This window comes from Ammodytes marinus, assembly GCF_949987685.1.
Source record: "Ammodytes marinus genome assembly, chromosome: 16".
Taxonomy (NCBI): domain Eukaryota; kingdom Metazoa; phylum Chordata; class Actinopteri; order Uranoscopiformes; family Ammodytidae; genus Ammodytes; species Ammodytes marinus.
Genome location: NC_137220.1, coordinates 20,566,100 through 20,593,540, shown reverse-complemented (window position 1 = coordinate 20,593,540; position 27,441 = coordinate 20,566,100). Strand labels below are relative to the sequence as shown.

General features: G+C 41.9%; 3 protein-coding genes across 3 annotated transcripts; all 3 read right to left on the bottom strand.

The window, feature by feature from the left end:
• Window positions 1-146: 146 nt before the first annotated feature.
• epor (erythropoietin receptor) lies at window positions 147-3,615 on the bottom strand (the record flags this gene model as incomplete). Its single annotated transcript, XM_080043946.1, has 8 exons — window positions 147-890; window positions 1,033-1,120; window positions 1,247-1,334; window positions 1,474-1,633; window positions 2,099-2,250; window positions 2,695-2,861; window positions 3,086-3,221; window positions 3,513-3,615. 8 exons carry the CDS (start codon window positions 3,613-3,615, stop codon window positions 147-149), a joined length of 1,638 nt encoding a protein of 545 aa, XP_079900072.1.
• Window positions 3,616-5,219: 1,604 nt separating this feature from the next.
• rab3db (RAB3D, member RAS oncogene family, b) lies at window positions 5,220-19,317 on the bottom strand. The gene is made up of 5 exons (XM_080044208.1): window positions 18,998-19,317; window positions 14,421-14,657; window positions 8,721-8,839; window positions 8,206-8,330; window positions 5,220-8,113 (listed from the first exon to the last, which is right to left on the bottom strand). The coding sequence occupies exons 2-5, from the start codon at window positions 14,655-14,657 to the stop codon at window positions 7,926-7,928; spliced, it is 669 nt and encodes a 222-aa protein (XP_079900334.1). The 5' UTR covers window positions 18,998-19,317; the 3' UTR covers window positions 5,220-7,925.
• A 1,908-nt stretch (window positions 19,318-21,225) lies between these two features.
• On the bottom strand, window positions 21,226-24,375 carry tmem205 (transmembrane protein 205). Its single transcript, XM_080043482.1, has 4 exons — window positions 24,272-24,375; window positions 23,006-23,114; window positions 22,730-22,893; window positions 21,226-22,135 (listed from the first exon to the last, which is right to left on the bottom strand). Exons 2-4 carry the CDS (start codon window positions 23,103-23,105, stop codon window positions 21,833-21,835), a joined length of 567 nt encoding a protein of 188 aa, XP_079899608.1. The 5' UTR covers window positions 23,106-23,114; window positions 24,272-24,375; the 3' UTR covers window positions 21,226-21,832.
• Window positions 24,376-27,441: the final 3,066 nt, after the last annotated feature.

Genomic DNA, 27,441 nt, shown 5'->3' with positions numbered 1-27,441 from the left:
TGGTATCATTCGGCTCCCAAATCCATGGTACACCTTTCTTAACAGTTAAAGAGAGGCTATGTTGCTTTGGGTGAATATGTCAATACCCTTCAGTTAGCCTGCTTCGTGGCTCAGTTCATGTGCAGTCTGTCTGGCTTAGCTCCGTCTCAGCCATCATAATGGACAGGGTGCTGCCTGGTCAGGAAGGGCCTTCTGTGAGCAGGGATCTCGTTCCTGTAGTCGTTGGCGTAGATAACCAACTTCCCAAAGTCATCTGATCGGCTCATGGGGCTGTAATCCATAGAGACCCCAGAGTCTGCCACTGCCATGTAGGTGTACCCGGGGCCTTTGGGCATCCAGACCGGATTTGGGTATTCAAAGCTAGATTGTGATGAGAGGCGACCTGACCCGGAGCTCTGCTGTGCAGAACCCAGGTCAGAGTGAGATTCGCATGACACCTGTGTCTTTCTGGAGGCAAAAAGCACCTCAAGGGGTAAAGTCTCCTCGAAGATATCATCCAGGTGTTCGTCTTCGGTGCGGATGTTGCCGCTGAGTGTTACATAGGCGTCCTGAGACTCCAGCAGTGAGGACTGGGAGCAGGGTACAGGATCCTGGTGGAGCGCTCGTAAGCGGTCCATGAGCCAGTGGTCGTGTGGTGCGGCTCTCCATCTCTCTGTCTGAGCCGAGTCACCAATTCCCAATGCCCCTCTCTCGTCCAGTCCTTTCATTACATCCTTATCCTCTTTTCCAGATGTGGTCAAAGCTCTGGATGCCTTGGGTGGCAGAGGTGGGGAAGCCATTGTGGGGCAAAGGCTGAGCTCTGAAAGGACTTCCAGATGAGAAGGGCACTCCTCGGAGTTGAAGAAAGCTGGAGTTGACCATAAGACCCTGTTGTTCTGCCCCAACCACTCCTATACAAAAACACAACAAAGGGTTATTTTGCTTTCCAAGGAAGAAGGTACTTTTCTCCTCTAACACCATTATGTTGATTATGTTAACAACCATGGGACCGATTGCTATAAGTGAAGTATTGTGTTTTTGATTTGTTCCCACCTTAAAGTCCCCACCATAAACAGTGAAAAGGCCTTGGAACTTGCTGTCTGGAGTCGGAATAGTAGGCCAGACCTTCTTCACGAGAAACCTGAAAGAGTATAATGACGTAAATATGACTACCCTTTTCTGTTTATCCTAATTGTTAGATTCAAACAGAGGCAACCGGGATTTTCTGTGACTAGTAAACAAGGTAATGTGTGTCTAGTTGACAGACCTGCGATGGGACAGGAGCATAGTGAGAGACAGCACAATGAGGATGAAGGAGATGATGAGAGTCAGGGAAACAATGAGTAGGTCGAGTTCTGGAAGGAGGCAGAGAATGATCAAAAAACAGTCATTGCAAAAACATTGGGAGACTTTCCCTATCAATAGGTTGCTGATTTTCTGCTGGGAATACATAGGCGACACATTTTTGTATCGTATCTCCAAACGAGTGCTCACCTGCAGGCAGTGTTTTCATTAACACAGGGTCACTCCAGGCACTCCAGTAGCCGTTGTAACTGATCCCATCCAGCTTTACACGAACTCTAACCTTGTACTTTGTACCTGGCTGCAAGCCTCTCAGGATCAGATCTGAGCTGGCTCGTGCCACCTCTACCTGAAATACACACTGCAACTCATCAGCACAGGTCTGATTGTGCATCTTTCATTTAACAAACATGCCGTTCGAGGCTCCACTTAACATTTAGAGGTGGAGTCAGCAATTCTGGTGAATGCTTGTTTTCAAAATCACTTCTTGTCAAAATCAGTGAATATCTCCTCACAATATGCTAGCTGTCCATACTATGTGTGTGCAGAAAGAACATCTAGTGTTAATACAAAGCCCTAGGCTCTGTAAATTGCTATGTATACAAAAGATGTGTAAACAAAGGGGACCCACCGTAGATAGCAACATGCCTGTTTACAGAGCCTAGGCTGTGTATTAACACTGTATTTTCTTTCAGCACTCACCCAGTACGGAGAGGTAGCGGATCATTACAAAAAGTGATTTTGAAAACAAGCTTTCTCCAGAATTTCTGACTCCACCTTTAACATATCGGCGAAGACATTCAAATAACCATCGTACCTGCCCCACGTGGCTGTCTGCCTTGGTGTAGCTGACCTCGTACATCATGCTGTCATCCATGTACTTGAGAGGTGGAGGCAACCAGCTGACATTCAGCTGACCTTTCTGACCCGTTCTGCTCACTGACACGTTAGCCGGAGGGTCCAGAAGAACTGGTGTGCAGAGAGACAGGAAGAGTCAGAATGTTAGGAAGCATTTTTTAAGGACAAGGAAGACTAGGTAAGATTAGTCTTCGCCAACATTGTGTCACACACAAACGATGCTACAGTAACCATGCATACTCTGATATCACATGCATGTTTGGCACAAGTGTATATTTGATGACAGTATCATTTGAACCTCCCAGAGCCAATAGCACATTTTGGCAAATGAGAGGAAGTGAAAACAAGCTCTCAAAAAAACACTTAATAAAACCTCAGTGACTCTCAGTCACGAGATTGAACTGTATAATAGAAAAACATTGATTATATCAACTTTAAAAAAATTAATTGGGAATTTTAGAGGCGATGAAAATGAATGTAATATTCCCGGTGCAACCTTCAAACTGAATTGTTTATCTGGAGGCAGGTAGAACAGTTTGCACTGCATTAACTTACAGAGGAGCTCGATGAGAAGGCTCCGATTGTGGATCAGCATTCCCTCTCGACGAACTTTAATGTCTAATTGGACAAACATCTGGGCTCGGTCCAGACGGCAGATGAACAGTCTCTTCCCTCCAGCCGCACGCTGCGCTGTCAGAGGGCACCTGCTGCTGTTTTCATTTCTGCTAGCGACAGAGGGAGACACAAACACCGTGGCCTCAGAGACAGGCAAACTTTTTGTTGAATAAGAACTAAGAACTCTTCATAGCATATCACTATGGTTTACAATGCCATTTGATTGACATCATGGTTGGAAAGAAAGAGGAGAAAAGTGGAAAAAAGTATAGTGACATATTGGACACCACATGGCCTGCTGTGACACAGTATTGTACAGAATGGGACTTACTGGTAGGTGTATGTGAAGGTGTACTGATCCACAGACACGGCCCTCTCCTCATCTTCCTCCCAGAAGCAAGTGAAGTCCTTCCTGCCCTCAGCAAAGCACTTTGGGGATTCTCGTTCGTCTTTCAGCAACATGGCCACTTAGGAAATGAAGTAATGGGGAGGGGGGCAACACAAGTGTGAGAGCAGACAAAGCTTTGCTGTTGTTATTGTCATATTATAAATTACATCTTACATACAATCCAATCAACCCTGGTGTGTCTCTAATAACGTGGTGTAAGTATCCAACACAATAACTTGAGAGGGGGTTCTGAAATGATTTTTTAAATCTACCCAACATTTCTACTCATCAACTTATTTTATTTCAAAAGTTTCTGTTTTGTTGTCACACCAGGTAAAACATTGGCCCGTTAAAAAAACAGTTATCCTACCTTTTCTTTCGAAGTCTCGTGCGCCCCGGACGATGGTAGCTGTCCAAATGGCGCAGAATATCACGTAAAGTGCCAACAATCGGCTCAGGTGATCGCATGTCATTCTTTTGTCTTCTCTGTGAACAGACAGACTTTGGCTTGCTGTTGTCCGCATGCATAACTAGAGAGCAACCTGCCACAAACGCATCTACTGCAACTCTCGCAGGGGGAGGCTTGTTTTTTTGTTTAGATACCATGGATAGCGCAGCGCGGGTACGCGCCTGCTTGCGAGCGATAAGGTGTGTGGAGCAGAGCTGTTTACTTCCCCCAAAGTCAGTGAGAGAGAGGTGGGGCAAGAGTAGTCTTGCTACACGTTTTACTCTACTGTTGATGGGCGGTAATCATGCTCTCATTGATGTTTACGACTTGTTTCTGCTGCTGTAGTGAGCTAGGAAGTGTGTAGACTTGGGCCGTGCGTAAAAGAACGCATACGTGAAGATAAATAGATAGAAAGATAGATTTTATTCATTTAGTTCATGCTTTTAACTGTTATGTTTATAATGTTATGTTTTACAATTAGTGACGAAATTGTATATTAAGTTTAGCCAACAACGATATTAGCTAGTATACATTTGCACTTAACTTGTGTTTCTTATCTTCATGGAAATGGTAAGTCCCCCTCAATATATAGAAGAGGTAGGCCTACATTTGTTTGTCCAAATCAAAATATATGAAAGACACCCCCCGAGGTAAAAAAAAATAACAGTTCAGGGGGTTGAAATCGGTTGAAATATATCCTTCAAAGTTGTTACTTTATATAACTATTTCAAACACAATTACATTTCCACCATAAATAATACTGAAAAAACAAGGAATAGGTGCATACAAATTTACGCGCATGCACCTGTCTCGTTAATTGCACTGGAGCTCTGGTGCTCAGACTTGGAGGAGGTGGAGTTCAGCTCCTTGTTGGCCCCGTGCCTACTTAATCCCTGCAAGTGCACAAGTAACGGAAACCGCATGCAGTTTACTCTCATAGGCCTACCTAAGTCGCGCACTTAAACGGCTTCTTATCTCCTCACAGCACCCACATGTTTTCTTCGTTTGACCAGCATTATCAGAGCTGCAGACGGCCCTGTTTCTTCACCCATGATGATAAGTAGCCCAGGGGGGCGTAACGGCCCATCCCCGTCAGTTTAAATGCAATGAAGCGCTTCTTTACATCACATGATCCCAGTCAAGTGGGTGCTGATGTAAAGTAACACTGCATTTCATGAGACACGTGACGACACCAGCTCCAGATGATGACAGCTTGCGTTGTTAAATTCAGCCCAGTCTTTTGGGGCCACTTAAGCAAATTAAACTCCATATTGTAAAGTTAGTTTTGGTATAATACATAGAGGCCGTGCACAAGGAAGGTAGTTGCTCTTACTGACCAGGTGGCAGGAAGAGGAGGATGAGGAAATCTGCATTGTTGTGGAGGACAATGGCAGAGTGTGGTTTCCCTGGTTCTTCAGATAAAATGTGAAAAAAAAACCCTGGTCTGGTGTTTTGGGGTTAGGGGGGTAGGATGCATGGTTGTAAATTACACTTCACCACAAAGACTAAGTCATAGACACTGCTTTGAAAAAGGACATGAGGACAAATACCCTTTTGTAATGAATATATTCTTTATTTCCATGTATACATTTCAACATATTAAATGTATTCTCATTTAATGGATGCATTTTTATTTCCAAAATGCTTCTATCCAACACATTCAGAACCCTAAATCAAAAGGGATGGAATGATCCACTCTCCCTTCCTTTTTTAGAGAGCGACCAATCAGTAATGTAACACATGAAAACAAACAAATTGTAAACATGAGGAAGAAAGCACACGGCCCAGACTAACAGCTCTGGATGCCACAGTATTATTTGTACAAAAGCATCAAGAGTCAGTCGTTTTCCAGTGTGGCAGAGTAGAGTGGCTAAAGTGGATAGAACTTCAATAACAGTGAACAGTTCAGCACACCGGTGCCAAGTACAAGAGTAGCACATTCAATATGTATTCAAGCAGCAGCTGCAGATATTATATGCTCTCTGAATGCCTCTGCATTCTATTTAAATACATTGCACACTTGCACAGTGTTTTACACACAGGTTCTGTAATATAAAAGGTATAGTGTTATGAGTCGATGACCTTCCACACAGTCTCCTTCTGTTAAACCCCTGCTTGTAAGCTCAATGTGGTGCATATATCTGTTCAACTATATCACTGTTCAGCAGCACACACTGATGGGAGAGATAACTGACCACAGTCTTATACAATAGCAGGGAGTGAGCTGACCACGGACAGGCTTTGGCATGGTGAGTGTGAGGCTGCTATCGTGCTGCAGAGGTGATGGTTGATACTAACTGACAGTCAGTGGTCAGCATGTGGACTGTGGCCGTACAATGGCACAGTAAATGATTAACAGAAAATGATTGCAAAGATGTGTACATTAGTACGTTTTCCCCACAATCCTGCAAACGATAAATCACCGTTTTCTGCAGGCGCTGGGTGACGGGGGGGATGTGAACGAGAAACGAACGAACGTAGAGTTAAACTGATGGCAAACATAAGAAGATAAAGGAGATAAAACCCTATTTTCTTACAGTAATGGGATATATAAAGTGGTCTTATTTTGGTTAACCTTCCTGCTCTAGCTCATCGTTTTATCTGATAGTGGCCACAGCACAGTTGATGCTCACACTTCTCAGAGATCAGTGTTCTTCTCTTTTGCGGCGCGCGCGCACACACACACACACACACACACACACACACACACACAGAGCTGCAATCCCACACGACAGTCATCCTGTCAGTAACATACAAAAATAAGAAAGAAAAAAAGTAATGCACCACTTCGTAAATACTCGGTTAAGCATAGTTGGTTGGCCGGGTCAACTGCAGTTGGGGGTGCAGTGTGTGTGTTTGTGTGCGTTTGGTGTGCAATTGTGAGAGCACATGCCGGTGTGGGACATAAATAAAGAGAGGAAGTGTGGCACAAAGGGGTGAGCAAGGGCAAGTCTGTCACCAGTGTTAAACGACTTCCTGATAACAGCACTGTATAGAGGACAGGGCTGCGGTCTCAGCGTTAGTGCAGGACGAAAGGCTTCGACAGGACTGCAAGACAAGACAATACTGGCATTAAGGCTCAGGGCCAGATAGGGTTCATGAAGACAGTCTCCTGGTTTACATCCTCATCTTGATTGATGCTTTGACTTCATAACTAGTGATAGATGATGAGATGTGTACCTTCAAATCTAACAACAAATGAGAAATCTCTTAGGATCGATAACGCATAATCAGCACTCGTCAACCAACGTCATGAAGGCATAAATTCATTTTCGCAAGTGAATTTCATTCAGCTGTATTCTTCTGATGTGTCCATATTTCAAAAGAAAATAAGGAGCAACTAAAATTCTGATTGCATTCAACATTTGACGGAATCTGATGATTTCTTTCCAGAAATTGTTAATCCTTTTGAGAATTTGCCCTATACCGAAAGATGAGAAGATTGATGCAACTTTGACGTACAGAAAAAATACCACGAGCAGCATATTAGCTTAGCTTAGCACAAAGACTGGAACCAGGGGGAAACAGCTAGCCTGGCTCTGTCCAAAGGCAACCCAAAACTATATTGTTATGTCTTGTTCATTACTTAATAAAAGTAATACACTTACTAAAATCACTTTCAGTATAAATGTGAGGCGAATAAGAACTCCTACAGTTGCAGAAACTACACTCATTTGGTATCTTAAGTGTAACACGGTTTAAATAGCTGTCCAGGAGGGATAATCAAATCTCGAGTTGCCTATGTCTCATTGTAAAAACTGAGCTCATGACATGGGTTACTACTATCATCACTGTAAAACTGTAACATTTTTAATGTTAAATAAACAAAGGGAAACCTAAGCACGTGCACTGCATGAATCTCAAATAAGGCAGAGACAGACATCTACGGACTCCGTTTGGCATCACAAGCTTCCAGCTAATTAAAGCCACTGAATTATTTTTTCCAATATAGCGTGTTGAGCCACAGTGGTCAAGACGGTTGATGGAGGGGGGTGGCCAGGACACTGGGCAGTTTTAGTGGACTATCAGCTCACAACAGAGATGATGGGTTTGAGACCACAAAGACATAAAGACACAGAGTGGGCCTCTTTCAGGAAAAGGACAAAGAAGACAGGCCCGGGGAGGAGAGAGGGGTCTGACAGCTCTGATGAAGATTATCTCAGCTAGCTATTCTTTGGTTGGTGCTGCGCTGTGTGGTCTAAGCAGAGCTGGGCGCAAGGAGAGAGGAAGAGGCACTATCCAGGGGTCGAGGCACAGAGAAGGAGGTGGACTTTATGTACGAGTATCAGTGTGTGTGTATGTGTGTTGTGGGGACTTGGTAAAAAGGCCAGTGGTTTAGCAACCGCAGCCCCCTTGGCTCTCTGAAGACGAGTCTTTAAGGCCCGGGTTAACGTTGTTGGGGTAGAGGTTGATGTCTCCGTCCATGCTCTCGTTCATCTTCTCACAGATGACGTCCACCAGGCGCTCAAACACCTGCTTCACGTTGATGTTGTCCTTTGCGCTGGCCTCGAAGAACTGGAAACCTAAAGAGGGGTCAAATACAGCAGAGCATGTTAAAATGTCACATGCGACACCGTACGATTAGACACAACTGAGTGAGTGAAAGAGCCTTCACCTAGATCCTCAGACAGTCGCTGGCCGTCCTCTGTGGGCACCAGCCTATCGTCCTCCAGGTCACACTTGTTAGCCACTAGGATCACCTGAGCGTTGTCCCATGAATAGGTCTTGATTTGTGTCGCCCTGTACGACAAACAGTTAGTTTACAAAACATATTTACTCTACATGTAATTCTCAGTGTTGAATAATTCTATCATAAATCAAAACTAAATTATTTTGAGTAACCTGGAACCAAAACGTAAGACTAGAATCTGTTGGTAGACTAAACTGTGGACCCTCCTGCTGTAAACAACAACAGTGAAACAGTAACCTCTCAGGAAGCTTCCTAACTTCAAACAGTGTTCCAAGGGACCACATTGTCCTGTGAAGAAAGTTTGTTCATTAAGGTATGAGAATATACCCTAGAAAATGTTCACTTCTCTGACACACCCAAAGTTACATAGTGCACCTTTAATGGGGGAAAAAAACTAATCTCCCGGGGGTTATTATACATAGAGCAAATGCCCAACTCACCAGTCTTGAACTGCGTTGAAGGAGTCTTGGTTAGTAATGTCATACATGAGCAAGAAGCCCATGGCTCCTCTGTAGTAGGCTGTGGTGATGGTGCGGTAGCGCTCTTGCCCTGCTGTATCCTGCATATACACACATACACACAAATATATTTAAATATATACACACTTTATATTTATGAAAAATATCTCCAATTCCCCTGTGAACATTCACTGCATGATGAAACCACTAGGGGGCAGTATTATCCAAATTATGGCCAGTTGCTGCAATACTTGTCTCTTGTGCTGCCACAGACAGTACATGTGGAAATCAGTTAGAGTGAGTGGTCTACCCTAAAAGTACTGTCTCTAATTCAGAAATGGCTGTCAGAATAGCAGATTTCAGACAGAAAGTGAGGGTGTAACATATTTAGAACTATATACTCATTTACCTTTTTCAATTATACAGGACAAATAGTTGTTGTTTTCTAAATACAATTACAGTACATTGTCAAGGCAATAATTGTTTTGGTCAAGTTTGCACTTGGAATAGCCTACCACTTAACTATAAAAAGTTAGCTTTAACAAAAAGACTAACCATTGTATCTACAACAAACCATTTAAATGATTTATCTTGACTATTACCAGTTTAGATTTCTCTGAACACTTGCTTACTAGTTTTTATACACGGAAGTTCCACCCCATCACATAGTGTTCAGGGTTTAAAGCTGACTCACTGTGTGGATACTCCTCTTTAATGGCATCATAAGATCTGTTTTTCAGAGCCAACTCCTGGCTACTGCAGAAGAACCACCTGGGGCAAAAGTGCTCGTGTTTGGGAATCACAGCTCTAGATAATCATTGGCTATGGTGCCGAGTTTAAACTATTACATTTTTCTCTTTAAGGCAGCTTGTTGATACGTTTGAGTTTTAAAAAGGCAGTTTCTTATTCAATTCAAGTCAGGTTGATGTATGGCAAAAAAAGAAAAGAAAAAAAGAAAGAAAGATGGTTATTGATCCTGTGTACTGGGATATTGCCAGGGCATAATTGCATTCTGTGAAACCGTTTCTCGCCTTCCAGCGCACTCTGCTTTATGAGCACATCAAAGTGCCACTAGCTTCACACTGCACAATCTTACCAGAAGATGGCATTTCTCATCAAACCAGAAATGCTGTCTTGTATCAGATTTGTGTGTGAGGAGATGCAGGCCACCGTGTGGCATTGCCTCCAAGCCACAGTGACTTTCAGAGCCATCCTCTAGTTGAATGGAGGCTATGTGTGACGTTGCAGTAAACGGCTTCAAATAGTTTAGTGGATGCTCAACACAGAAAGTTTAGCCGGATCAGGTAGATGGAGCAACTCCCCTCCACTCTCACAATTACTTGGTAACCTGTCTGAATCCTTCATTTGCATCAGGGGCCTGTGTGTGTGTGTGTGTGTGTGTGTGTGTGTGTGTGTGTGTGTGTGTGTGTGTGTGTGTGTGTGTGTGTGCGTCTGTGTGTGTGTGTGTGTTTCTATGTGTGTGTGTGTGTGTGTGTGTGTGTGTGTGTGTGTTTCTGTGTTCGTCTAATGTTTTCCTAACACTCAGGGGGAGGAGGAGTGGGTTGTCCAGGTAACCAGAGGCCATTTAGGGTTATGAATGTTCCATTACAACCAGGACTGCTCTGGGTGGTCGGGCTAGATCATCGTTCTCACTTTACAAAATGGGCAAGACAGAGGGCAGTCTGCTGCACACAGCCCTCCATAAGAGACATCAGATATAAATAGAGAGAACAAACATATCCTAGCCTCAGTATACTCTTTTATACTTTTTGATGCCAGCGTCAGACTCTGTTCCCTGTCCAGGGTTTGTATCAGAAAAAATGTGAAATATCACAGGTGCATCTTTATCTCTTCCATGCAGAGATGAGCAAATATTTGGTGGCGTAATGGGACGTCTTAACCAAATAGACGGCCTCCATGGTTGCTATAATCATCAAACCCGGCCAGTAAACAAAAGCTGCTCCCTCGTGTGTATGTAGGATCATGACAGATATAGGGAGAGGTTTAAATCAGAGGCTCTGACGTCACAGCGACCCTCATCGTTAAACATGCGTCACCTGCCAACACAAAGCAGAGTGCACACACACACACGTTTATCACCCCCACACACATACAAAACACATGTGTGGATGTATATGTGTACGCTCAGTGTGCAAAAGGTGTGCACATTTGTTCAACGATCAGAAGTATATTTCTACGAGACAAATCCTCGGGATGTAAACAAGTCGTGTACACATTGATTGGACACATTGTCCATATGTTTGAGCTGGGCTTATCTACTGTGCATAGGCCATGTGTGGTGTAATCAGGCTAGCCTATTTTTCCATGACACACAAAGGGGGGTTGGCAGCTGGCACAGTGGGATCATCAACAATACTTTTAGCCTAAGGACATGGGGAAATCTCTTGCATGAATTGAGACATTTTATCCATTTATCAAATGTGCTGCCAATAACGTAATAACATCTCTGAATCACTAAAGTAATAACTTTTTTTGAGTAGGGGTGTTTGTGTGGTCCGGTCTTTAAGCAGGTGTTTAAAACAAGGAAACAGTAAGGAAATGTCATACTTAAAAGGCAACGAATGAAATTTTAATAAAGTCACTCCAGTTATTACATTTGGGATTAAGGCCAGTGGTTGCTAAACCACTAGCCTTTAAATTGGGCATGTTACTACATTATCTACACATTTATTACATCTTAACATGAAATACAATTACGTAATGGGCAGTTACATTATTGGCTGGTACAATTGACATGCCTGCTGGTACCACACCCTTTAAATACACTGCCACACTAATGCTGCTGTATGAACTGACTCCGTGTCCGTCACATGCTGATAGGCAGCTTCCTGTACTTCCTGAACCTAGGAAATGCCAGGTCTCTGTGTTATTCCACAGCAACATCAGTAGCTACATTAAGTCCAGGCGCGGGCATGCACACACACACACACACACACACACACACACACACACACACACACACACACACACACACACACACACACACACACACACACACACACACACACACACACACACACACACACACACACACACACACACACACACACACACACACACACACACACACACACACACACACACACACACACACACACAATCCCCACCTTCTCAAAACCCAAATAATTACATAATTACATGACACACATTATACAGTCATCACTGGTCAGACCTTAGCACTCCTCCTCAGCTGTTATGAATATACCACACTGCATTGCATGTAATTTAACGGAGACACATGTTTGGTCATGTTGGTGAGTGTGTGTTTTGGTGTGGGCTCCTCTGTCGCTGATTCACCTCTCTGTCGTTTGCATGCTGCTCCTTCAGCCATACAGCGCGGCTTGCGCATTGTTGGTTCAAATGAATCATCTGTTTGAACAGCTTTAACAATGTAAAGTAAGTATACCGATAGGATTAAAGTGTGCTTTGAGAATGTGGCGAGGGAGGGAAACCTAAGGACACACTTCAGAGAGAAATGTATAAGCCTGGTTCAATAAGTGATTGGGACTGTAGGAGAGGTTATCCGGCTTGATCCAGCCGTGTCCAGCCTCTAGGGCTAGGCTAAGGAGCTGCAGGCTGTGACTTAATGTTCACCGTTAGCCATGAGAGTGTTAAATCGATACTTTTCACCTAACTCTCGGCAAGAAAGCAAATGAGCAATGTTCCCCAAAAGTCAAACTCATCAATTTGGTGTTGCACTTTTGTAAAAGTTTGGGTATAAAACAAATAGCCTCTACCAAATTGAATCTTCAAACTTTAACACGAATGTCCAGTCTTAACTCAAGGAGGAACTGATGAGATCATGGAGGTCAAGGTCACTGTGTCCTTGACCTAATCTTGTGAGATCAATATTTTATGAATGCCCTAAGGGTTCTTATTCAAATGATGTGCAAACTTACACTTGGACTCGAGGATGAACAGATTGATGCGACCCCTCGTACCATTATATTTTTTCTAAACTCCATAAAGACATTTAACAACTGGTTTTCCACTGGCTTTGTATGTAGTGATCCTCATGGTGAGTAGACTGAATTGAATTGGTGGCATTACAGAACAGTGATGTTAAAACTCTAACTGCTAACTGGCATTCTCCTTACTTGCATGGCAGCCTTTCAGTTGGTGACTTACACTAACTGCTGCATGACTTGCTGTAAAATCACAAAATGTGGCAATGACAAATGTTCAAAACAAATGACCACATAACTGTATATTATGTCAGACGCAATTGAATGTAGCAGGAAACAAAGACCTTACCACTGAACATGCAAGGAAGGATCTAGAATAAAGAACTTGTTTGCATCCTACAGCTTATTTGGTTTTATGCTGAGATACTTGACTGTTTTGGTTCAGTCTTACCACACTCATCCTTTTCCATAGCTATAATCAAAAGCCCCCCCCCCCCAAAAAAAAAAAAAAAACACTGTACATGTACCTGCCAAGCAAACAGCAGACAGACACAGGAAGCAACCTGCCATTGAACATAATGGGATATATGAGCAGCTTAAGAGCCATATATTTCCCTAAGGATGTAAAGTGCAAAAATGTAGACTCCAAATAAATGCTAATGGTGCTCCGTAGTATGGTGTATTTCTAATAAGTGCACCATATCAACTTTAGGCTGCCTAAAAAAAGTAATTGCAAGTTTAATGAGAGGCAAAATATCTGAGGGAAAATAGTTGCTTACCATCCCTTAACCAGAACCTCCAACTGGGCTTTGATGCATTGGTTGAAAGTATTAAAATCTGAGAACTTAACTCAACTTTTTACTCAGACCATCTGTATATTTTTTTTTCACACGTTTATGCAAAAGCATACAGATAGCAGATAAGGATAGGGAGTGAGAATGTACATGAAACCATGAGGAAGTCAAGCTTCTTTAACACTTGCACAACTAACAGGTCAAACTTGCACAAGGGCCAAACCCACAATTCTAGACAAACCATGTGTCTAAAAGGTTTTCTGGGTAAGGCTTCTACTTCTTGGTGCCAGCAAGGATTCCACGTGGGCTCACTCTCATTTTCTTTATATCCCTGTTTATATTTATTTCATATTTACATCTAAATTAATAAAATCTTAAGGAGACTGGAATCCCCACCTAAACACAACTCCAAATACTGATGGAGCACGGGTGTAGAATAGATTGAGAAAGGCAATGAACCTTTCACTTAAAGTTGCACTAAGCAATTTCAGGGGAGGGGGAATTGTTGACATTTGCAGATGTTTAGTTTACAAAACATATTTACTATACATGTAATTCTAAGTATTGAATAACTCTATAAATCATTAATCCAAACTTAATTATTTTGAGGAACTTGGAACCAAAACGTAAGACTAGAATGAATATGTTTGTAAACCAAACTGTGGGCCCTGCTGCTGTAAACAACAACAGTGAAAGAGTAGTTTTCCAGGGATCCAATTGTCCTGTGAGGAACCTTTGTTTATTCAGTTATGAAAATATATCTTAGAAAATGTCCACTTCTCTGACACACCCAAAGTTACATAGTGCACCTTTAATAAGCAATGTTAGCTATGGCTGTAGTTTGGCAGCCAAAACCTGCCACTAACGCTACTCTGAGCATTTACATAATACTGTATATTCCAAATGGCCTCATGGTAATACAATGTAATAATAACAATGTATTGCATCTTTTCTCCACTCACCCAGATCTGCAGCTTGATCCTCTTGTCATTGCGGAAGACCGTCTTGACCTTGAAGTCGATGCCCACCGTGCTGACGAAGGCCGAGGTGAAGGAGTCGTCAGCGTAGCGGAACAGGAAGGAGGTTTTGCCCACGCTGCTGTTGCCGATGATCAGCAGCTTGAACATGTAGTCAAAGTTCTGATCAGCCGCGTCCTTCTGGGAGGGCTGCTGCTGGAGCCGGGAGTCGTTTGACGCCATCTGAAGGACAGAGAAGAAGACGAAGAAGAGCCATCTTAAAAAAATGAACCTAACCATTACCGGATTTTATTTAATTTATTTATTTAAGTTATTGTCACCTTTTATTTGTTTTGTCCGTTAATGGGATTTTTTTATTTTTTTTTGTATTCTATTTGGGGAAAAAATAATTGCATGTTGGCAATTGTGGTATTGTAGTTGATGTTTTCCAATAGAAATATGTATGAAAAAAATATATATATTAACGTTACGGTTACATTACCAAAATACATCACAGCCCCATGACAGCAATCCATCTCCAAAACAACACATTGGTACTGTTGTTCCGCTTGAGGATGCACGAGCATGCTTGCTCGCTTGCAGTTGAGACGATACACATTGCTTCCCGCATCTCCAATGTCAATGGATAGGAACCCGGGCAAATAATGACTGGGCCAATCAGGGCCTGCGTTCTGACTGCTGTTCATCCATTAGTGGAAGACAGCCCCTGATTGGTTCATGTACGTCAGTGACTCAAACATGGATCGACAAATGTGAAGCTCCCTTGATCATCCTGGGGCCTATCCGAAAAGTCCAATCTCCTAACCTATAAGCCTCCTTTCCTATGCCTTAACCCCTAAACGTCATCGGGGTTAAGGAGAGATGAAAGGTGCTTCCTATCGAACATAGGAAAGGACAGCGCTGTTTCAAATGAATTCGACTCCACTTTTCCTAACCGACGTCATTGCGCGACGGCGAGTATTGCTGACGTGAGTCACTAGCGTGAAACTACACTATAGCCTATTCTCCGAAAATTGACTACAACAAGCGCTCGTTTGATCCATGCGTTCTTTTCATATTGATTTTAATCAGGTTGTCGCCAACAGAGTGAGAATCACTCCCATATATCCCAATTCACGTGTGGAATAAAAAAAGGCTACACTTGTGTTGATGTTGAAATGAACTGCCCCCAGTAACTTCATTAAATGTATGGTGTAAATTATGTGCTACGAAAATAACTATTATGATGTTGGTCTTTTATGAGTTCTTTATTATCTTTAGCCTGTGTGTGTGTGTGTGGGGGGGGGGGGGGGAGTATTTTGTTTTAGCCGAGTTAAATCTTCCTCTCTTCTCCTCTCCTCTCTTCTGTTTTACCTCTCGTTCGTATTCGTGTAGAGTCGGTAAACTCCGGCGGTGGCCTGTCGCTTTAAATCTTGCCGCCGTAAAGGATTATGGGATACTACTATCTCCTTTCCTTTAGCATAGGTTAGCCAGGAGTAACCTATGCTAAAGGAGGGTTAAAGGATGAATCGAGGCTCCTTTCCTATGCCTTTCCTAAGCAATTTGGTTATTCGGATCACCTATCTGCCGAGCACTTCCGGGTCATCTCGATAGGAAAGGAAATTTCCTATGCAAAAAAAAGTTTTCGGATAGGCCCCTGGTCTCACCAGGCTAGCAATTAACCACCAAAGAAGAAGACAGCTCACATGCATGGCAACAAGTCAAATTATATATTTTTTTATACGAGGTAAGAAATGTATTCAACACATTTTTCAGGCCTCAATGAAAGGCTACACACAATGTGATTTGGCGAGTAAAACTGAAAATGACAAATCTTGTTTGTTTGCAATAAAACTCAAAAGGACATCTCATTGATTATCGCTCAACTACTCATTCTAATATAAGTGACTGACAATAAGTGTTATTGATCCACTTTTGATCAAAACCTGGCCAAAAATCAATGAAAACCACCTGTGATGAATGTGATCCTGTTACGACTCCATTAGAAAATGTGTCAACTAAATAAAAAAGTCGGGACAGTCAGGAAAAAGTTTTTAATAGTCCACAGACACTTGTGCTTTCAACATTTTGCAAGCTCAGCCATCTGTCCACTGGCTTCATCATAGCCATTCATCTCAGGGTAATCTCTCCTGAGGGCAGGTATGAGATTCCCTCCCATTAAGGCTTTTAGCATCCGTCATCCAGACTGAGGGAGGAGGGAGAGCAGCCGCACAGCTCTGGGTGTGAGGAGGAGAACACACACACACACACACACACACACACACACACACACACACACACACACACACACACACACACACACACACACACACACACACACACACACACACACACACACACACACACACACACACACACACACACACACACACACACACACACACACACACACACACACACACACACACAGCTAACCAATCGGTGCAGCTCGGCCCTGCCTCTCTGTGGTAAGACTTGTCTCCGTGGAGACCAGACTAGGACTCAGCTGCCAGCAAGAGCCATTAGTGGTCAAAGCAGTTCACTCAGCTTTAAGCTAGCCAGAGGTCTCCATTATCTATCACTTCACATCACACTATACCAACGAGAGGAGAGCCTGTTGGGTGTCCCTTAAAAAAACATCTATAAGACTATAAGAACAAAGATCACAGGACTATGACTAATGACACAACACAAACACCAAAACTATTACTCATTAAATCTTTAATATTTGCCAAGAGAAAATATTTTGGTTGAGTCAGCGATCCTGGAGACCGACTGTTGCCAACATCCCTTTTTGTCAAAATCAATGAATATCTCCTCACGATCGGGCTATTGTGTGTGAGCATTATAACAATCCAATTTTAATACACAGCCTATAAGCTCTGTAAACTGGAATGTAAACAAAGGAGGCTGACAGTAGTAACATGTCCGATTACAGAGGCTAGGCTGTGTATTAACAATGGATGGTTTTTTTCCAAACTCACACAAATAGGTATACCGTCGTGATGAGACATTCATTGATTGACAAAAAGCATTCTCCCCCGAATCGCTGACTCCACTTTTAACTCCTCGACTAATTGAAAGCCATGTTGTATTGAAATAATATTGAAACTTCCCTTTTGTTGGATTTGTCTTGTTTTTCTGTAACTGTGTGACATGCATGAGGCAGGCTTTCCACACACACACACACACACACACGCTTGTGTGTGTGTGTGTGTGTGTGTGCAACCTGACAAAGTGGTGATGAAATGCTCCTGCCCACAAAACAGTAAGAAAAATTACCTGATGCTTGTTTCACAACTTTTCCTTCCCTGCTCAATCTGAAGGCAAGTTTCATGCCCCTGTAAACACAATCCTTTTCAGACCAAAATTTGCTCCCTGGCCATTACATAAAGGCCTCTCAAGTCTTTCTAATCTCTCGGGACACTTTTGCTTGGAAAACCCAAATCACATGATGCCTGACGTGCTTTAAAGGGGTCTCCGGGCCTTGGGGACATGTTGTTTTTTTTGTGTGTGTAGGCTACTACTTATAGATCTCCCTCTTAGAAATTATACTTTTTTTCATACTTCAACTTTCCCATGAGCTCAGCTTAAGCCTAAGGTAAACCCAGTCACATGTCTTTCATGTTTACTGTGCAGCTCAGGATGTCTGCGGGCTAATAAGTAGGCGCCTATGGCCTGTAAGGACATTTCTTAAAACACAAGACATAACTTACAATATGTAGGCAATTTTCTGTTTCCTTGTTACTGTGTGGGGTTGCTTAATTCAGTGGTCCCAAGTTCCCTCTAAGTATGTTGATAACTGACAAAGACATACTTTAACAATTCAAAGCAGTACATCTGACTGCAATAAGAAAGCCTTCTTCCATCACATGTTGCAAATAAGTGAGGTCTGGCTGGGTGAGATGCATTCTGGGAACACTGTCACCAGAGCAACATTGATCAACAGAAACAGGGATGACTTTTGATAAGCAGCCCCACATCAGCACCTGCCTCAGTATCAGGGCCAGTCATCTCTGCCATCCTCCACGTTAGAGGGGGGGGGGGAGAGAGAGAGCTCCTTTCCTTTATTGCACACTGGAGTTTTCATTATCTCCAGTAAAACAAATAAAGGCCATCGCGGTGAATAGGAGCCTGATGATGTTGTACGGCCAGGTTTCTCGGCTGGCACTGTTTGCTGAGCCGGGAGGAGCCAGCAGGAAATGACCACTATTGATCAGTTGGCAGATGTCACATCAGTCCATTCATTATAGGGGAAAGACTGGAACCCAACACACAGATGGGCGATAAAAGGCGAAGACATTAGGGCCTAGATTAACTTCGATACTGGAAAATAAGTAAAGGTTTATGCCAAATATTCATAGGCTACTCTATGCAGCAATAGTGAAACAGACCTATTTAAGATATATTTTTAACACACAGAAGAAAAATAAACATTAGGTATCATTCCGCGGGGATACACCTGTTCACTTAAATCAAAAAGGAAACATAGAACCTTAACTCTGAGTGAAAGACTCAGGCATTAAGGAAGTGAGGCAAGAAAAATCCGCTAGACTTTTAAAACTTAAAAAAAATAACCTCACCTTCTCTTGGAAGAAAGCAAACGTCCAATACGGTTCCCCTTTCGACTCTTGCTCACTGATACTTGGCGGTTGTCTTTAGTCCTGCGGTGAGATCCCGAGGAAAGTATAGCCGAATGAAGTACAGCTGAACACCTCAGATATCCCTTTCCTGCTCCCGTAAAAACAGCACCAGCCGCGGGCCTGTTTCCCTTCCTCAACAGGCTACTTTTTTTTGGCTGCTCCACCTGTCTTCCTCCTTTTTGTATTGTGGACTAGAGCGGCTCCCGGATCTCGGTTGAGTGTTTAAAAGGCTGACACTGTAGCTGGAGCTCCCTCTAGGAAACGCGGACACTGTGTAGCAGAAGCCGCTGAACGCTTTGAGGTTGTGCCAGTTTACACAGCGCGAGGAGGAGGAGAAGGCTGGTCACGGTGCGTGTGCACGTGAGCGCGCGGACACCACACACACACCCTTTTGAAACGACACTGTTTTTTAATAAGTAGGCAACTCTACCTACAAGTGTCTCTAGGCTATTTAGCAGTTTTAAATAGTCGTATTATAATGAAAACATCAAAACAAGTATTTGTTTGTGTTATGGTAGGGATTTGTGTTAGGGCCTTTATTCTCCCCTCCTCAGTTTCTAACATTATATATGGATGGACATGATTTTGGAAGACTCAATAGTGATAGAAATATGTATTACATATATATTATATGTATATATTTTTCTCTTTGGTATCATTCCTATAATGTCCCAATCAGCATGGCAGGGTTAACCTAGCTGCTAGGGGGTATTATATGTATACTATAGGCTAAAGTGTCTCTGGGATTAATGTTTGTGTCAAACTAGTCCCCTGATAACTGGTATACACAGTATCCATCACTGGGATCAGACAAATGCAAATTTGGTCTACATTTCTACCTGAGGTGATGGAATACAGCTGCTTCAGACTCCCAGACTCATAATAAATTTAGCACAGTATATTACTGCAGGGCTGTTCTGCGGTATTACTTGTGTTCCAAATAATGCTCCCTGAACTAGCAGCAGTCTGTGCTCAGTGTGCGACTGCTGCAGCGACTTTCTCTCACACACACTAATTCATTTCCTTGTGTGGTTCAGGAATGGTGGAACTTGTCTGATGCAAGTCCTTAACACATCCTTCTGTTTCCTACTTCCTCGTGTTTTACTTTGCACACCAGGAACTTATTAATTTTTTTTTTAAGATATTTTTTTGGCATTTTTTATGCTTTATTGATAGTGTAGAGACAGAGTTGAAATGGGGCAGAGAGGGGAGTGACATGCAGAGAAAGACTGCGGGCTGGAATCGAACCCGGGTCCGCTGCTGGCCGAGGCCCATGGGGGGAACGCCCTACCAACTGAGCTAAGGGCGCCCCCATTACATTTTTTTTAAGTCAGTATGTTGGCTGATCAAAGCGATCTACTGTACAGTGTTTTAGACATATTTTTACCAACAGTCCTCCTACTTTGTTATCAAGCTTTGTAGAGAAAATGAACAGTTCACTTGAAAACTCTCTGAAGCCATGCCATGCAGAGATAAGGATAAACTTGTTCTTCGGTTAAATAGTGTTCATTCCCGGATGCCACTGTAGCGAGCAACTAGAGAGGACGGCTGAAGACCAATAGAATTCCCTGAAAGTGTCTGACACTTCTTGACTTACTTCCTTGTACCTGCTCCAAACTGACAAGACAAGACCCATTGACAAAATGCAAGTGAGATAACGCAAACCGTGATCAGACTTCATTCTGTTCTTTTTTTTTTAAGCAGGGAAAATTCAAACTTAAAAAAATAAAAAAATCGATTTGGATGGTTGCTGAATTTCTGATCACAGATGGAGAGAAACGTCAAAGAAAGAAGGCAAACCTGAAATGCATTTAGAAAAAACCTCATCCATGTTCTTTTCATTCCCTGCTTTTTATATTGAAATGAGTCCATTATGATCCATTAGTGCACATATTGTAGCTGTAACAAGGACAGTGCATCTCTCATTCTGTGAGAGTGTTCTCTGCATTCAAGGCTGGACCTCTCCAAAACCTGATGTGCGTCACTGGTAATTTAATTAAAAGCTGCCTCTTCTAAATCCAGGCACCGTCTGCAGGCTCTGCACTCACTCATCAATGGGAATCTATTAGGATTACTTCCAATTAAGCAAGTGTTTGTTTTCCGAGCATAAAGATTATGAAAAGACCAAAAAGAAAGAAATAATAGTGCACATGTAAGAATATAAACAGCGTGCTATTTAATCTCACAATCACAGTGTTAATTCAACAATGTTTTCATAAGAATCTCCATTAAAATACATCATACAATATTTTACAAATGAACTGCAGTATAGTGCAGCAATAGCTCCACAAACGCTTTACACTTGTGTCTAAGCATCGCCCCCTGGTGGGGAGGAAAGTAAATGGCCCACACTGCACCTGAGGGTAGGGGATTCAAATTTTCAAAGTGTAATTTTCTAAAAAGCAATTTAACTCTTAACAGCGGAGTCTATGAAACAGCACTGATTAGATTTACTGATTGACATGATGAAACTAGCTTAACTGACATGGCAAGATAAAAGCGAACAGCAATGGTGAGATTTTAGGACGCTCAATTGAAACAATGGCATCCTCCCTCATAAGGACACTTTGGGACCGCTGTAGCTCTGTGGCGGTAACAAAAAGGGATTTTAAATTATTTTCATTTACATGTGACTTTCATTTGTGGGCATATTAAAATTAAGTTGTATACATACACTAACCTTGACCTTTACTCACGCATCGTTTGTGCCATAACATGCGATGAAAGCACATACACAAACAGTGTGATTGCAAATGAATTGAAAGCTGCTCTTCTCTAAATGGTGGACAATTTCAGGGCTGTGTAGATCAAGTTAGCTGTGGTGCAGAGGAAGCCTATCAGGTTGCAGAGGTTGGACATCCCGTGGTAGCGACCAAACTTGCCCTTCAAGGCTTTGTACTTGGGGTCCTGCACTTTGAGCTTAGTATACTCCTCTCTCTGGCTGCCCAGGCCTATCTGGTTCCCCAGGCCATGCTCCTCCTCCACCTCCCTCAGCTGGAACATCACCTCGGTGGCCGCCGGGCCCAACCACTGGCTGTTCAGACCGCACATGACCAGCGCCATAAAGTACAGGCCCATCTGAAATAGGACAAAGAGTGATACAGTACTTCAGTGGAAGACAACATGGTGACAGTTTTCTTTCAAAATGTTGGAATTAGGGCGAGACACTGCACGGAAATAGGGAAACATTTCTAACTTACATTGATATCATCATGAAACTTTGCCAGTTGAATACTTACATTAAAGAAAATATTTGTTGTATTAAAAACATTTCAGAGAAAAATATGCAAGTTTGGCTAATGTCTAACTCTTCATGCGTACATTTACATCTCTAACTAAACTTTGAGATGTTAGATGATGAAGCCAGAGTTAAAATCTTTATTTCATGTTGTTTACAACATGATAATGTCCAACGTTTTTACAGAACAGATTTCGAATACAGCCCTATTTCATTTTATGAATCAAGTTGTACAAGTGTACTATGTACGGGTCTTAAAAATATGTTTTTATTAACAACATGTATCATAGTTGTATAGGAGAAATATACAGATGCAAACAGACAAAGTTTAGTCAAATAAACATATACTAGTATGAAAGAAGACATGTTATCTGCCATGTCTGGCCTTAATATATGCATGTAAGCGTGTAATGTGTGCAGGTGTGATGTTTGACCTGCACGCTTTCATGCCAGTCCAGCAGCTCTCTGGGGTGGTGCACTGCATACACAGCCAGGCTGACAACATTGCTACCCATCAGGCAATAGAAGTAGACAGGGAAGAGCTTACTCTGCACCAGACCAAAAGTATGCAGGGTTACCTGCGTCACCAGTGCAAAACCTGCACAACGAGAGATCAACGAATAAAAAAAGAGTTTAGAAGCTAAATATAGAGCTGAAACAGTTCTGTATATGTTGCAGCCATGACTCTCTTCTGTTTGTGTTCCTCATACCTGCTATGAAGGAGACCCACACCTGCATGCCCCAGGTGAAAGAGAGCACCAACAGATGTAGCACTTTGATCAAGTCTGTGGGCTCCCCCTCGGTCACCATGGTGTCAATCTGCAAAATACACACAGTTTTATAATCACAGTTAGCCTACACTACATTATTAACCGTTCTGTTTTGTTGAAATCAACCTTACTTCCTCACTGTTTGGGGTTCCACAGACCACTAACTAGCCTACAACAAATAAATATATATATATTTTTCAATCTTATTACAATTCTTCCATTTCCCTTTGACTGGGTTTGCACATCTGACAAAGGAGAAAAAAAATGACTCTACAGACAATATTGTTTTCACCATTCAAGAAGATAATCAATAATTACTTTATGAAAATATATTTTTTTTATCCCTATTGTCTGCAAGAAAGTAATTCCAGCACATAGTAGCCTATGGGTCAGAAATCTAACTTTTCTTTATATGTCCATGAGTCTAACCCCTGTTTAGAGATCTTATGATCACTCTTATAAACAACTCTGTCAACACCAAGGATAGGAAAATACATTGTAGCCTTTTTAATCTTTCCATATGACATTTCATGGCTCTGACACTTTAAACTGAAGTTAGTTTGCATTTTCTGAACAGTGTCATCAGTTCAAAATCGTGATTATAATTAAGTAGCCTATCAAGATGATGACGACATTTTTAAATAGCCTATGTTTTTGGAGTCAGCCTCCGGGGACGCCACACAGTATAGGATTGGCAAAGGGGGCTAAACAGATATCCTAGGTCTGGTGTAGCCTATCCGTCCCGCCTAGTGCTGTAGGCCTACGCGTGCTGCACACCTGATAATAAAAGATAACAGCGCAGAGGCAGATAACACACGTCGGATTCAACTGACAACTATAATCTCCTAAAACAACAACAACAACGTATTAACATGGGCTCATAAAGCAAAATGCATAAGAGAGATGCAGTGAACCTGATCCCTATCTATGGACAGTAAGAAGGCCTAAGTAAGAAATATAGGCCTACTAGGCTATATATAATATGACACTACTTCCAGCTTGGAACTGACAAGCTAACCAGCTTTAGCATTTGAGTGAAAAGAGCATCTATAATAGCACCTATGGCTACTATAATAGCACGCTAAAGTTGTGTAACTGTTCTCTACTCTCAGTAGCGAACAGTTACACAACTTTAGCGTTGCCTGCATTGTTTACCATTTCGCAAGTAGGCTACAGTTCCTACTCGTTACACATAGCCGCGCTCACCTTGGTGTCTTCTTTTCCTGTGAGTAGGCTAGCCTTGGCTATTAGAAATGCAAAATGCAGATAGTCTACTACGGTCCAAGGTTCAGACACGCCGCTTCCTTTTTCATATGAGAACAAAGCCCCGCCCCTCGAGGCGAAACGGACCAATCACAGGCTATTCTCTAACTATGCATAAGTAGCCTAACTGCTGCCTACAACCCCACTTCAAAAATACGAACATATCCCTTTAAATCAGTGAGAACAAAATCTAGTTGTGGTTATTTTAATGAATCCTTCTTATAGGTTCCTCAGTTTTTCATTTAATGTAAAGCATGTTGTAGTAGAATATTGCATCTGCATTACAACATTCATTTGGGCTAGCCTATATAGGTAAGAACAAATCCAAATGATCTCATGCCCTATCTTGATACTGAAACGTTTTATCTGCCTTAAAATGAGTTGATAACATTCATGAGAATTAAATTCAATAGATTACAGCCCATCCAGTGTCTTTTACCAGGTGAAATACTTTTTAAATGGGCAGATATATTCCAAATCCAGTTTTAACAGCTGTTAAACGTTTTAAAGTGCAAATATAACACATTGGAATAGGTTTCCTCCTGCCAGAAAATTATCTAAAGCCCTATCTTGAGTATCACATTAAATAGATGGTATCCCATCCAGTGTCTTTTACCAGGCGAAATACCTTTAAATGGGCAAATATAACCTGTTTCAGTCGTTTTGCTCCTGCCATAAATTGATCTGAAGCTGAATCTTGCAGTTAAAATTATATGTATGCTTCAAACTGACATTATAACATTCATGTGGGCTATATGGGGTAGATAAGAACAACTCCAGTCTCATTTAACAGCTGTTTATTATCTTCAGCAAAATAAAATCATCCGTTTTGGAAATCCCAGTCATTGAAATTGGCAGCAGGGTCAATTGTGCATAAATAACAAAAACACAGGATTAAAACACATTTGGCAATATCAAAAATTATAATTGTGCTTCATTCTTTTAACAATATCTGTTAGGAGACTATTTCATCTCGCCTCAATTTCAAGATCTCTTTGTGGACCAGTGTTGTAAATGTCTGCAAAGAAGATCATATGGGTCCAATTCTGGAAAGGAGGACACACTTTTTCCCCCTCCCATGCATCATTAACATCTATAAAAAGGAGTTTAAGAATGAAAATGTGTCTATTGGTCTTTTAAATCCACTCTCAATCTATAATAGCACCTTGGTTCTATGTCTACAATTGTCAAATATGAAACTGGCTATTTCTTGGAGTTGCATTTGACTTTTTTATGTGGTCTGTCTGTTTTCTCTCCCCCTGATTTTGAAGAATAGGATTTTTGTGATGGGTTTGCTCTTCAGTCTGTGTCAGAATGTTCCCCAAATATTTTTAAATATACTTACAGCCATTCCCTCTGCGCTCTAATGACTTTTCCTAAATCTTGACTTTGACATTACAATACATTTGCATACAATTAAGAAGCTGCCTGCTTACACTTTCAGCAAACAATTTTCCAAATATTTCAAGAATTGTTCATTTCTCATACATCATACATACTTTTGATGATCATGGGGTCAGCCGGCACTGGGAGGAGGAGGGCTGTCTAGCACTGGGGCATTTATGTGGAACCCTAGGTTTATCCTCTATGTAGATAACTGAGTGGTCACTATTTATTTTGGGGAACACCACTTCCCGGCTGTCAATTAGATGCAGATGCAACACTTTTCCCCTCTATTGTGGAAATAATGTAGGGCCCAAGGTATTGAGGATCCAATTTACCCCCTTTCCTCAGTTGGCACCTGACATTCAACCTCCACACTTTCATGCCTACCTTAAAGTTGGCCTTGACTTTATTTTTCAATTGTTTGTGTTTGAGGTCATTGTTTTTTATGGCTGTCTGTAGGACGTCTGAAATCTTCAGCGCCTCTCCTGTGTCCTCTTCCACAGACATATTGTCCTCAATGCTGCTGTCAACCTAGAACATGATTTTGAAGTTACAGTCAAACATTACAATACGTTGTTTTACATTATAGCAGAAATTTACAATTTTATTTATTCATATAATTTTTAAGTGAAACTCACCTTGTATTCAGCAGGTATTTGAGAGGGGTACCTCGCCTCACTACCAAACATTAAAAAGTATGGCGAATTTGAGAACGTCATTTGGGCCTTAGGCAAAACATGACAACGTCCAAATGCTTGTCCCAATCTTCATGTTTGTCCTTGACCAATTTAGACAGTGCTCTGGAAAACAAAATGAGAGAAAATAATAAAGAAGTATGTTTTTTAAGACATTATTACTGTTTTTCTCGATTGCATAAACACTAAAATCAAGTGTTGCACAATCAAAACCGTACACTCAAGGAGCAAAACATTGGCCCAGATTTGCACCACTATAAGCAGAATGGAAGCCTCACACTTTTTGCATAACGATACACAATGTTAGTCTCACACGTTTTGCAAAATGATACACAGTGATTTACAAAACACGCTTCTGTGTCTAATTTATACGAATACATTTGACACAGAAGTATATCATGATGTCACTTCCTTGCAATTCTAAAGCACTGACTGTCAAATGACCGAACCTATGAGCGACAGCCATCAGGGGCGCGCACACACACACACACACACACACACACACACACACACACACACACACACACACACACACACACACACACACACACACACACACACACACACACACACACACACACACACACACACACACACACACGATTGCTTACAGTATGAGAACTTAAAACTATACACATAAGTAAAAATGGACAATATACCTCTGGATGGTCCCATTCATTCTCGTTTTCCACCAATTCATTTGTCTGCGGGTGGTACGGGGCGCAGAGGCTTCTTTTTATCCCCAGTTGGTTAGACTTTTTTGCTGATCTGTATGTAAGAAAAGAAAAATAAACACTGTAAAATCTGTCGCTTTTAAATCAAGATTAAAATGTGCCAGACAATCTATTGTTAATCATGGAATGATATCAATCCTGGCCAACTGTAAATGCTGGAGATAACGTTTGCTTTTTTATAGTTCTATATACCTTACTTCGTTGACAAACTCCCTTCCTTGGTCTGAGGTTACAAAGCTACTTGCGACAAGCTAATGGTATATTATCACACAACAATGTTTGTGTCCTGTTACTCCGC